Source organism: Euleptes europaea, chromosome 5, assembly GCF_029931775.1.
Source record: "Euleptes europaea isolate rEulEur1 chromosome 5, rEulEur1.hap1, whole genome shotgun sequence".
Classification (NCBI taxonomy): Eukaryota; Metazoa; Chordata; class Lepidosauria; order Squamata; family Sphaerodactylidae; genus Euleptes; species Euleptes europaea.
This window is the reverse complement of record NC_079316.1, coordinates 28,713,374-28,726,576: the sequence shown is the minus strand read 5'-3', so window position 1 is coordinate 28,726,576 and position 13,203 is coordinate 28,713,374. Positions and strand designations below refer to the sequence as shown.

General features: G+C 40.1%; 1 protein-coding gene across 1 annotated transcript in view; it reads left to right on the top strand.

Annotated features, from left to right (window-relative positions):
* Positions 1–13,203, top strand: part of ARHGEF26 (Rho guanine nucleotide exchange factor 26) — a 68,248-nt gene that overhangs the window by 49,952 nt on the left and 5,093 nt on the right. Inside the window, exons 10-11 of the mRNA XM_056849666.1 lie at positions 1,660–1,814; positions 9,697–9,906. Coding sequence (XP_056705644.1) covers positions 1,660–1,814; positions 9,697–9,906 — 365 coding nt within the window. The remainder of the gene's footprint in view (positions 1–1,659; positions 1,815–9,696; positions 9,907–13,203) is intronic.

Sequence of the window (13,203 nt, the reverse complement as noted above, 5' to 3'; positions counted from 1 at the left end):
TTACTGTCATCCTTGATTCTCTTAAGGGGAAAATGGGGTGGCCTCTATCACCTTTTCCAGTTACCTTATCCTCTGTTAAGATTCATTCCAAAGAGTGCAGACTTAGGAATAGACTAGCACCATGGGCACTCGTCTAGAGACCCCACATACTCAACCCCCTGACCCATGTGTGATCACAGAAAGGTCAATGCCTCCCATGTTTTTATTTATTTAGGTCAAGGTAGTCCCCTGTGCGAGCACCAGGTCATTACTGACCCATGGGGTAACATCACATCACAATGTTTACTAGGCAGCCACACAACATGGCTATCTTTTGTTGGTTTCATTCATTCTCTGTTATTTGACATTTAAGCTTACTGTTCATTTATACAGTAGTGGCCTCCCCCACCAACCATTCATAGGTTTCAGATGTTATGAGAATAATAAACCATTTGCTTGTGTCTCATTTTCTTCTGTATTGCATTGCCTCATTTTGTATATCATAAACTGAATATTGCCAGAAAATGTTGTTTCACTTATGAGCCAAGTGCTTTCTAAATGGATTGTAAAAATTACCAATGTACTTGGCAGAATGTTCAACACACTTTATGGGAAAGTTTATTTTTTTATCAATTTTTTTTTACCAAAGTCCAACTAAATGGCAGAATATATGTTTTCTGGAATTTAGCCAGATACATAAATTGGTACTGAAAATCAGAAACATACTCAGTTCATATAGAAGAAATAGGCATTTCCTAATCAAGCTCATATAAAAACATTGCATTGTGAAATTTCTATATTTGGGTATTTTTTGTGTACAGTTTGTACGCTGCCACAAATCTCCCTAAAGCCATTAAAGCTTTGATATTATGATGATGACTTTCACTCCTAATAGAAACCAGTCAATATGATTTAGAGTAGGCATGTTCACCTCGAAAAAAATCAGATCCGAATATCAGGGAGCTGAAAGTTATCTGTATTCCTGGTTATCCAGGTTCCAAACACTGGTTTGGTATTTTGATCCTTTCCCCCCCTGGGATTTCAATATTATTTGGCTCCATTATTCCCTATGGGGAATCTTTCTGGGGGGGGGGGGGGCTGAACAGGCTGTCTCCAGAACCTTTGGTGCCTGTTCTTTAAATAACCCCCAGATCCCAAGTGAGTTGGACCATGGGCCCCTGAGCAAGGTGCTTCCAGCCATCCCCATGGCCATAAATTCACTTTTTCAGTTTTGGTTTCATGCTTCTATGTAGAATATAATTTAAAGTTATATAAAGTATCCCTTATCTGGACATCCGATATCTGGACTGATCCGAAAACCGGACCTTTTGAACCGGCATGCTGGCTTTACTCACAGTTCCTCAGAAGTGCCATTGGTGGTTCAATACATACAAAGTATTAAAAATATTTTTTTAATTACATTCAGATGATGTGTATAAAGTATATATAATATATAGGTATAACAGAAATGAATTTTGTGTTTAGACTTGGGTCCCATCCCCAAGATATCTCATTATGTATATGTAAAAAATCCAAAATATTCCAAAATACAGACACTTCTGGTTCCAAGCAGTCCAGATAAGGGATACTCAACCTGTAATTAAAATATCAGTTTTTCTCCAAGATAATATGATTGAATCTGTGAAGAAATTAAGCTGCAGGTTTTTTTTTACTTTGTAGCCTTTTCCATTGGTGTCTTCTTCCCGGTGGCTAGTGAAACGGGGTGAATTGACAGCATATGTGGAGGACACTGGGATTTTCTCTAAAAGGACTTCCAAGCAACAGGTGTACTTCTTCCTCTTTAACGATGTCCTCATTATCACTAAGAAGAAAAGGTAAGATCTCTCTGTGTGTGTGTGTGCGTTAAGAGCCATTAAGTCGCTTCCAACTCCAGTAGTCTGCCACCAAAGCCCTCTGGATTTTTCCTGTTTTGTCTAGATACAGTTTCCTGTTGAGCCCTGGGTGGTATCATTATTATTATTGATCCAGAAATAACCCGATCTGTTTCAAAATATCTGACAATAACGATCTCCCTAAAATGTTGTTAAATTGAGTATTATTTGTTGATTTATGAGACATTGCATAGTTATATCTTGTTCTCTAATGTGTTGTAGATTTTATAAGATTTTTTTTAATTTGATCTGTTGTGATGTATTGATTTTGTGCTCAAGATCTTTGGGCATGCGAGCTTAATAATAAAAGGAAAGGAAAGGTTGCTTCTTATTCATGGTGACCCTATGAATGTCCTCCAGAACGTCCTGTCATTAACAGTCTTGCTCAGGTCTTGCAAACTGAGGACTGTGGCTTCCCTTATAGAGTCAATCCATCTCATGTTGGGTCTTCCTCTTTTCCTGCTGCCTTTAACTTTTCCTAGCATTATTGTCTTTTCCAGTGACTCTTGTCTTCTCATAATGTGACCAAAGTGCAGTAGCCTCAGTTTAGTCATTTTAGCTTTTAGGGAGAGTTCAGGCTTGATTTGATCTACAACCCACTTATTTGTCTTTTTGGCTGTCCACAGTATCTGTAAAACTCTCCTCCAACACCACATTTCAAAGGAATCTACTTTCTTCCTGTCAGCTTTCTTCATTGCACAACTTTCACACCCATATATAGTAACAGGGAATACGATGGCATGAATCGACTTGATCTTGGACACCAGTGACACATCCTTACACTTAAGAATCTTTTCTAGCTCCTTCATGGCTGCCCTTCCCAGCCTCAATCTCCTTCTCTTTTCTTGGCTGCAGTCTCCCTTTTGGTTGATGATGGAGCCAAGGAATAGAAAGTCTTGAGCAATTTCAGTGTCCTCATTGTCAACCTTAAAGTTGAGTAATTCCCCAGTAGTCATCATAACTTTTGTCTTCTTGGTGTTTAGCTGTAGGCCTGCTTTGGTACTTTCTGCTTTAACTTTCACTAGTAGTCGTTTCAGGACTTCTGTATTTTCTGCCAGTAATGTGGTATCATTGGCATGTCTCAAATTGTTAATGTTCCTCCTCCCTCTCAAATTGTTAATGTTCCTCCTCCCTTTATTCCACCTTCATCTAAATCTAATCAAGCTTTCCTTATGACATGTTCTGCATATAGATCAAAGAGACAGGGAGATAAAATGCATCCTTTTCTGACACCTTTGCCAATTGTATACCATTCTGTTTTTATTCTGTCCTAACAGTAGACTCTTGTCCAGAGTACAGGTTGCACATCAAAACAATCAGATGCTCTGGCACACCCATTTCTTTTAAATCAGCCATAGCTTTTCATGATCCACACAGTCAAAAGCTTTGCTGCAATCTATGAAACACAGGCTGAAATAGTGATCTGACCATGACATACAAACTGTCATCAGTTTGTCCACACTCAGACCACATTCCTTCCTCCCAGAACATAATAATAGCTCAAGAGTGTGATCTGCACAATGTATAGGACCAGTTAGTATCTGAGACAAGGCCATGGTTGTCATGGAGGCCATGAAATCCTGATCCGCTCCTGACAAGGTAGCCTTGGTGTACATGTTAATGTCCCCCAGAACAACTGGCCTAGGGGTCCTCAACTCCACCCCTGAAATCACCTCTGTCAGCTCAGGCAGGGAGAGTGTTGGACAGTGAGGTGGGGGGTACACCAACAGAATTGTAGTCTTGTCTCTCAGTCCCAATGTTAGGTACACAGCCTCGAAACCAGAAGTGTCCTGGCTGGGGCACTGTGCTAGGGGGGTAGAATCCTTAGAGACTACAGCCACACCACCTCCCTGCCTGCCACGGTTATGGTGATGTATCACTGAGTACCCCAAGGGACACAGTCAGGAGAGGTTAATCCCTTCCTCCAGCCAAGCCTCAGTGATACATGCCAGGTCAGCCCTGTCATCCAGAATTAAATTCTGGATGCTGATGTTTTTTTCTGTGACAGATCAGGGATTTAGCAGCAAGATGTTAATTAAAGATAATGGATTTCATAGAAGGGATGTTCTGGCAGAACATCATGGAGTTTTTATACTTTTGACAGTGACTAAGGGTGTATGTTTATATTTACTGTGTTAGTAATGAAATAAAACCACCTATTCACATTTCTTTCCTGTGCCATCCCAAGGGCATATTCTTATATACCAGTAGGTCATTTTTTACCTCCATGGCACACCCTAAGAGCTAGTCACTCGACAACGTAAGATTCACATGAATTTTAATCACATGAATAGAGTTTCCTCTATTTATACTTAGAACTGTATATTGCACAATTATTAGCTGTTTTTTTTTCTGCACCAAGTCTTAGCTTCATGTTTTGATCCCCAAAGCTAAGTTGTCTTTACATCAGCCAAACCATTTAAGCTTATACTGCCTTCTCTGACTAGCAGTCAGTTTTCAGAACCTTACGTTAGGGTGCCAGCTTCCAAGTGGGGCCTGCAGATCTGGAATTACAACTGATCTCTAGACTACAGAGATCAGTTCCTGTGGAGAAAATGACTTCTTTGGGTTCCTCCCCTCCCCCAAACCCACCTCCCCAGGCTGCACACCCAAATCACCAGGAATCACCGGAGTTTATTTATTTCATTTATATGCTGCCTTTCTGCCCTTGAAAGAGCCCCGTGGCACAGAGTGATAAGCTACAGTACTGCAGTCAAAAGCTCTGCTCCCAACCTGAGTTCGATCCCGACGGAAGTCAGTTTCAGGTAGCCAGTTCAAGGTTGACTCAGCCTTCCATCCTTCCAAGGTCGGTAAAATGAATACCCAGCTTGCTGGGGGTAAAGGGAAGATGACTGGGGAAGGCATTGGCAAACCATCTCGTAAACATAGTCTGCCTAGAAAACGTCGGGATGTGACATCACCCCATGGGTCAGGAATGACCCGGTGCTTGCACAGGGGACCTTTACTGTACTTTTTTTTCTGCCCTTACAAGGGCTGCCAAGGCGGCTACCAATTTAAAACATACAAGATAAAGTACATTATGAAACCATTAAAATAAATCCCTCTCCCAAACATACCTTATTAAAACAAGTTAAAATGAGTTGAAAAGGGTTAAAAATGTATAAAATACTTAAAATACATTTCGATCAGAAAACATTGGTTAGAAAGGTGTGCTCATTGAGGCACTGCCAAGCAAAACAAAAAAAAGTCTTCACCCGCTGGCAAATGATGGCAACAGAAGGGGACAGACAAATCTCCCTGGGGAGAGAGTTCTAGAGAGTTGGCAGCAGTAGCTCTGGCAGATGTCCTCAATGTGGCTACCCAAGATCCTATTCAGTGGAAATGTTGTAAATAGAATCTCGGATACTTACAAACACAAAGTATGTGGGCTAGCCCTGATCCTATAGCCTTTCCTCCTCAAGAATCAGCTAAAGGTATTTAGAAGTCAGTGGAAGGTTTTTGATACACTCTGTTTTTTATCAGAAATGAACTTTAACAGACTCGGTTTTTAGAATTTCTAGAAAATTCATTGTCTTATGCCTTCTGAAATGACTGTACAGACTTGTGCTTTGCTGCTGTCTTGTAAAATGTTTATCTGTTTAGTCAGACCAACTATTTACTTGTAGATGTGAGCAGAACCAGTGAGGACCAATTAGGCAGTCATTCCAAAATTAATCCAGTCTGAGATTGCTAATGTGTGTCAGAATTATCCAGCAGATTGTGTTGGTTTAACAGTGCATGTTTAACACTGGTTAACATTGTCTGTATAATGTAAAAAAGCATTTGAAAATGCTTCACATACCAAAGGTGTCATTAAAAGAATTACATGTAACACATACATTGAGAAATCAAGCTGAAAGGCATCTGAGCAATGAGATGTATTCAGGTTTAGCTATAATAAGCTGTAAGAAGGATAAAGTATAATAAATCTCAGAGCATGAGGCATATCCTGATGGGTCTTTATGCTTTAGTTGTTATGAACATAGATTGAATACATGGTTAGTTGTTCTGGAACTTGCATCTTTGATCTTGCATTTCATGTGATGTTATAGCTGTATGGTTTAATTTGCTTATGCTATCAGATCTAGCCTTCAGATTATCGGTGGACTGTAATACAAATGAGTAAAATAAATAAATTATTGTATTTTGCTTGAACGTTTAATATTGGGTATTGTTCTTCTAGTTTTTCAAGTAATTAACTTATCTTTAATTTGTCCACTGTGATTAAAGTACGACATTCTAAAGTTAGATTTTAAGATCTCATTCCAAGGATAAGTACATTACATGTGGTTTTGAGGAATTATCTTAGAGCCTTTCAGTTTTTTATTTCACTCCTATAGATAGTACAGAATATTTTAAAAAATTGAATATGATTGTTGAATAAAGGTAACAGAGCATGTTTGAATTAATGAGAGAGTATAATACCAGGATAAAACATAGCTGTGAATCTACTTGGATGTCAGATTTCCTCCTCTGAATTTACACCAAAGAGAAGTCAGAGAAAGCCCTCAGGCATGCATCAACTCGTATACTTTGTTGTGTGTGGAAAAGTAAATGACTGAGATATAGCCTCTCACCTTACTATAGGAAAAAATAAACCCCCAGCTCTGGAGACCCTGTGTTTGTATAATCATGAAATATCCCCAGAATACTGTATGATTAAGCCCAACTTGAGGATCAAACAAAATCTTTTATTCAAAAACTATAGGTTCCATAACGGAGCTATGTTGCAAGCTCTTTTGCATACCATACACCTATACAAACTTGGAATTATCCTCCTGTGGACTACAAAAATAAGTCTCCTGCCCTAAAGTTTAATATCTTCTTTGATTTTCTCCACTGTATCCCCCCCCTGCCCCCAACACACAGCCTATATGTTGTTTCTTTCAAAACAATAACTTTTCAGGCTGCTCTAAAACCCCTTTAATCGCAATACCAATACCGGTCAACGTGGTTTGCATACATTTTGAGAAGGCCTCAATATACTTATTGAGGCTGCGGTTATGAAATAGTCTTACTTCATGTTCTACAACCCCCTGAGGATACCACTAAAATTCTGTCTGTACTTAATGACTTGTCAGCCCCTGAGATAATCCTTGAAGTGGAATGCAGCTGGACTTCTTAACTGAGAAGCCAGCCAAAGGTCAAGGAATACTTTGGAATGCTACCTGTCCACAGCTGGTGCTGCATTTGCCAGGAAGAAATTCTGAATAACGTTAAGCCTTTGGATTCCTAATTAAACAACTTAAGTGACTGAGGCATCAGTTTAAATAATTACCGTACAATTTCCGTGGATCTCAGAGCTAGAAGTATTATTAAAACAAAATGTTGTAGTTAAAATGTTGTTACGACTGAAGCAAATCTTTGCTTTTTAATGATACAAGAACACAGCCACAAAACAGGGGAGGGAAAATAAAGTAGGAAAATATGTTTATATGCGGAAGAAAAAAGGTCTTGTATTTTGTGGCATGTGATGATGTGTACAAATAGAAACTGAAATGTAAGAAATAGAACAAAAGTAAATCTCTTGTTTCTGTACTTACAGTGAGGGGGTTTTTCTTTATAAACTCGCACTTGCATATCCATTTTCATATAACATCTGCTAGCCATCTTCTCCAAAGGAACACCCATAATAGTGCTTATTTTTTGGCATTGATCATATATAGACTCTGTGTACTGTAAATAAATATATCTCCCCTTGAAAATTTGGTTCTCTCATTCCAGAGCAGCAAAGCTCTGGAATTCATTGCTTTACAGACTCCAGGAAATTGACTATTTAAGTAAAAATGTCTCTATAATTTTTATTTAAGTTATAATTTACCTCTCATTTTTGTTGGAAAGAGCAATCAAGCTGAGCTTCCATAAACTGCTAAAGTTTGATTTGTAATAGTTACTGTTTCGAACACCACACACTCACAGAGAGTATGCTGTAGTGTTTAGAGTACTGGAATAGGATCTCAGAGATCTTGATTCAAATCCCCGCTCTGCCAGGCTGTGCCAGTTACTTACAGTCCATTCCTGAGGGAGGGTGCGAACCACAGCAGCTGGGACGGTGCAGATGAGAAGCCTTCTGAGAGGCTTCTTGGCCACTGTGGAAGGGGGGGAGAACCTTTTTTCCAGCGTAGGGGTCACTCCGCCTCCTAAGGCGATTTGGCCCCCAGCCTGAGGAATGGGCTGTCAGTGTCAGTCTAACCTACTTCACAAGGTTGTTGTGAGGACAGAGTGCAGGAGGATAGAATGATACATACCACCAAGTTCCTTGAAGGAAGGGCAGGATAAAAATGTCCTAAATAAAATAAAGGCTAGTTCTATAATTGAGAGAAATTTTGATCTACTTGCATGTGTTTTGATGAATGTATAAGTCAAGGGAAAGAACTATATATGTAGCATTTTGTACACATTTGCTTTGATCAACATAAATTCTGTTTTGCTGCTGACTACTGCCTCATATGTCTCCTGGTACGTGGTCTAGAAAACATATATTCTTCCTCTCCAGATACCTGCTTAAGGCAGCTCAGAACTAAAATAAAACAAAAGCAGATAAGCCAAGCCACAAAAAACTGCATAAAATAAACATTAAGCCAGCTAAAAAGGAAATAATAAAATGGCACTCAGTCTAGAAGCAGGCCATAAAACACCTTTAAAAAGATGTATTTTGGCCTGGGATTTAAAGGAAAGTTAAGTGTCTGATAAGCTTCAAGCGGGAGGGCATATCAAAGGTAAGGTGCCTCCACTGGAAAAGTCTCTGGCCCCACCTATTTCACCTGGACGCACAGGGGCACAGAAAGCATGGCTTGAGAAGAGGGTCTTAATATAGTCTGGACAATACAGGAAGAGGCAATCCTTCATTAACCTATCCTCTAACAACCATACAGATTCATAGTAGACTACAGTTCTTTGAAACAAGATAGATAATGAAGATATCTGCAACTACATCATTAATATGAGTGGTGAGCTTTGTTGTGCTTAGGCTTGGTTCAGAAAACATAGAATCGAACCCGGTTCTCCAGGTTACAGTCTGCCGCTTTTAACCACTACACCATGCTGGCTCTCTATGTACACTGACAATGCTGTTTAACAGTATTAACATTTTGTTGTTCATTTTTACTTTTGAAGAGCAACAAGAAATTTCTTATAATATCTTCTATCCTTCCAGATTCCTTTTTCAGGCTCATTAGACTTTTCAGTGTATTGGTTTCACCATTTTAAATTTATCACCCTAATTTGCTTTTATTTAAAAAAGTCAAACCTGGCACTATCAATGATCTAATGGATGTACTGGATATCATTTGTTCCCTGGTGCAGTTGCAGCTATCTGACAGAGTACTGGTTCATGTTTAATGACAGGACTTGGCAGATTCAGCTCCCTGGAAAAGCAAATGAAGAAAGAAATGCTGCTTCTAACTTATTCTGAAATAGGAATTACGCTTGCATGTTAGAAATATTGATAAAATAATAACAGGGCAATCCCTGTTGGCCATTTGTTCTTTGCTTGACATTAGACTAGTCTCATCTCCTCCTTTAAATGGAACAAAATTAGGGTGCTTAGATCATCAAAAGTACATCAGAGACATGTAAACTGCATCACTGAATGAGATTCTGTAGGGCTCAAAGATTAACTTCATTTGTCCCGTTGACAAGCAGATGCTTTGTAAACATTCTTTATTTTCCTCTTTTTTGCTGAAAGGAAAATGTTCTGAATAATTATGTGCAATAGAATGTTCTCAGAAACTGGCTGAGCTTCAGAATCAGACTCCCAGTGCATTTAGAGGTAATTTGTCTCTAAGCAATTGTCTGTCTTTCCTCCCTGCCTTTGTTTTTGCAGTGAAGAGAGCTACAATGTCACAGACTATTCCTTAAGGGACCAGCTGTTAGTTGAACAGTGTGACAGCGAAGAGCTGAATGCCTCTCCTGTAAAAAACAGCACAACTATGCTTTACTCCCGGCAGACCTCTGCAAATCACCTCTTCAGATTAACTGTCCTAAGTAACCACGCAGGAGAGAAAATTGAACTACTACTGGGAACTGAAACTCAGTAAGTAAATAAGACTTTTCCCCCTTCAATCTGCTTTTCTCATCCGGACTTCATCTCTCTGTTGGAGAAGAACTATTTCCCAGCTTCTACTGTTCTTTATACAGTGAATTAAAAACAATAGAATATCCCTCCTTTTCAGTGAGCCAAGAAACATTTCACAATGGATAACAATCTCTTATTTCTCACGGGAATGCCAAATGTTGTAAGGCAGCTGTTGGTAATGAACCAATCAAGTGTAGTCATTAACAGCCTATTGCCACCTCTGCATATTTAATTCAGAGTTCTTGGAAACAGTAAAGCAGAAAAATTGGTTACTGTTAAGGTGTATTTGGTAAAAAGATGAAATAAAAGGGTCACACCAGTAACAAGAAATAAAAATAAGGCCAAGGCCAATGGTGCAAAATAGGGAAAAAGATTTTTTGTTACTCAGAATAAACCATCCCTATGTGTTTCACCCAAGGGGCTTCTTCAGGGGAATCTATAGTTATTGCAGAAGTCTTTATGAGCATAAATTTTGTAGAAAGTTGCTAATGAAAGGACCTTACTATTTTAAGTTGTATTTGGTGACATGAGAATGGCCAAGGCAGTGTAACTTTTTTTTTCCAGTACAGTGTTGGAATGTGTTTCCTTTTATTATCCGTCTTGTGAAGTGGGTCTGGCTGGGTCATACCTCTAAGTAGCACAGGGTTTCCCCCATTTGTCCTTCCAGCAATGCTTTGGGGTTAGGTTTGCCTAGGCTGAGAGACAACAAGCAGCTCAACCTCACCCCATGAGCATCGTGGCTGAGCAGGAATCTGAGTGCAACTCTTCCCTGCTCGGATCTGACAGCCTAACATACTTGCTTTTACTGTGTGGACAAAATAGCACACCCATATATTTTTTTTCAAAATCTAGGCATTTTGTCGTCTTACCATATTGGGGACTTGCTCCAAGAATGTTTTACCACTTGAATACTGTGGATAAAGATTACCTTAAAAGTGACTCTTCAAAGTGATTGCCTGAATCCACTGTTTCATATTCTAAACAACTTCATGGGTTTTCTGCTTATCAGCAGAACAGAACTTTCCTGCCTCTCCCCCTCCCACTGCGGCCCATAGATTTCCCTGAAATGCTTCCCCGAGGGTACAGAGAACCCTTGGGAATGTCAAGAGAGGCAAGCTGGGGATCTGCAGCAGGAAGGAGGAATTGGTAGAAATTATGTCTTCGCTTTCGTTTAGCGGAAAATTAGGCCAGGATCCAACCTTTGAACTGCAAGAAAAAGCAGCGGGCCCTGGGGTAATCTGCTCAGGTCTTTGCAGAGGCAGAAAAGGTGGCAAGAATCCAGATCGCTAACAACCATCTTGTAGAGTTCTACTGTAGTCTACGATCATTCAGTGGTTAGTGACAGCAATTAATGGTTTTTGTGCATATTTATAATCATTTAGGTTTGCATTCTTTAGCTAGGACAAGATCAAACATCTGAGAGACATGATATTGGGTTGTTTAGATAGACAGGACAACCTACCAATTAGGGAGAAAGTGTAGAAAAATATCCACAATAATTTTGCTCTGAGGTCTGGTCCCACATGCTATCATATGTGTAGTATGTGGATGGTTTCTGGTTGTACTGCAAGGGGGGGGGCAGAAGAGAGAGACCAACCGTTTTTTGTCACTTCAGTGACAGTTAAATTTATGTATTTGAAAAATAATGTATGCTAATAGTTCCTGTGAAATATGTTCTAGAGATTAATGCCTCGTGTGCTAATTTAATTGATCACAGATCTCATGAGAAATTATATGTTTGTGTGAATAGTCTAGTAAATAATACAACTGGTAAATAATAATACTTAAGTCTGGTAAATAATAAAATTTAAGAGCTCAGTTTGGCTGATACCTGTTGACGATATTTGTTTTGAAGGCAGTGAAACCTTACCTGGTACAAAAATCTGGATTTTGCCCAGCTGTATTTATTTTTGGTATTAAAAGATGTTAACATGTCTCAGTCAGTATTCCTGCAGAGGCTGCAGCAATGGACGGACTAGAACTAGACTGAAGACTGTGGGTGGCCATAAGCCACCCCCCTCCCCTTTTAGCTTTTTAAAGGGCTTTATCTCCTTCCCCAGCTGAGGCGTGCTGTAGCATTACAGCATGACTTAGTAGGGAAAGGGAATGCCAGGGTCACAGACTGTCCTGGCATAATTATTGTCATCCCCTTGCTTTTGTGCAGATGGGACAGCAGAAAAAGAGGGACAAATTGGGACAGCAGCATGTTTCGCAGGAGCAAATGTGTGTGGATACTGCTTGGTGCTGTTGCTGGAGTGGGGGCACTTTTTCATACACCCCTGTAGACACAGATTATAAAAGGCACAGGAGCTCTGTGACTGCTCTGTTAGAGGAAGAGGGCTTGCCTTTTGTTGTGATAACCCACCTCCTGCAGTCGTGATCAGTATCCCTTATGGTCAACCAACTACTTGAAGCAGAACTTGGGAGAGGAAGAGCAAGATGGTGTCTGTCCCACATCCTGAGATTTTGTAGCAAAGTCAGGAAGATAAACCCTCCTTTCCTTCCACAAGTTCTTTATATTTTGCCTCCCTTTTCACTAGGCTTCTGCTGGCGATAGCAGCAGTAAAACCATGCTGCTGGCAGTTCCTGCAAGAGTCTAGCTTGTAAGGGATAGATGAACTTTCCTTTCTTCTTCAGTGTCTCCCTTCCTTTTTGTTGGGCTTTTATGGGAGACAACATTCCAGCGGTGTTTCTTGTAAAAGCCAAGAACACGGAAGAAAAAAACTCCCATCCTTCCATAGAAGGGAAGGAAAGAAGGATGGGTGGTTCCTCACACTGGATGCTCCTTCTGTCTCCTCCAGAAGCTCAGTACAAGGGCAGACTGTCTTTCTTGAGTTGTCTGCATGAGTCCAAGAGGATTCAATGAAGTGTGGGGTCATGGTAACTACAGATAACAGCTTGGCTAGTAAATTGAACCTGGATGGCCCAGGCTAGCCTGATCTCGTCAGATCTCAGAAGCTAAGCAGGGTCGGCCCTGGTTAGTACTTGGATGGAAAACCATCAAGGAATACCAGAGTCACCATGCAGAGGAAGGCAATGGCAAACCGCCTCTGTTAGTCTCTTGCCTTGAAAACCCTACTGGGTTGCAGTAAGTCGGCTGCGACTTGATGGTGCTTTACACACAAAGTAAACTGAACTATAATCTCTGGACCCCTGATTGAAGCAGTTTTGTTTCTCTTCAGTCTGTAAATTTGTGAATGGAGTGTTGGCATAAACATCTCAGTTAGAAAAAGGGGAGTTCTTTGGCTTGGCTAC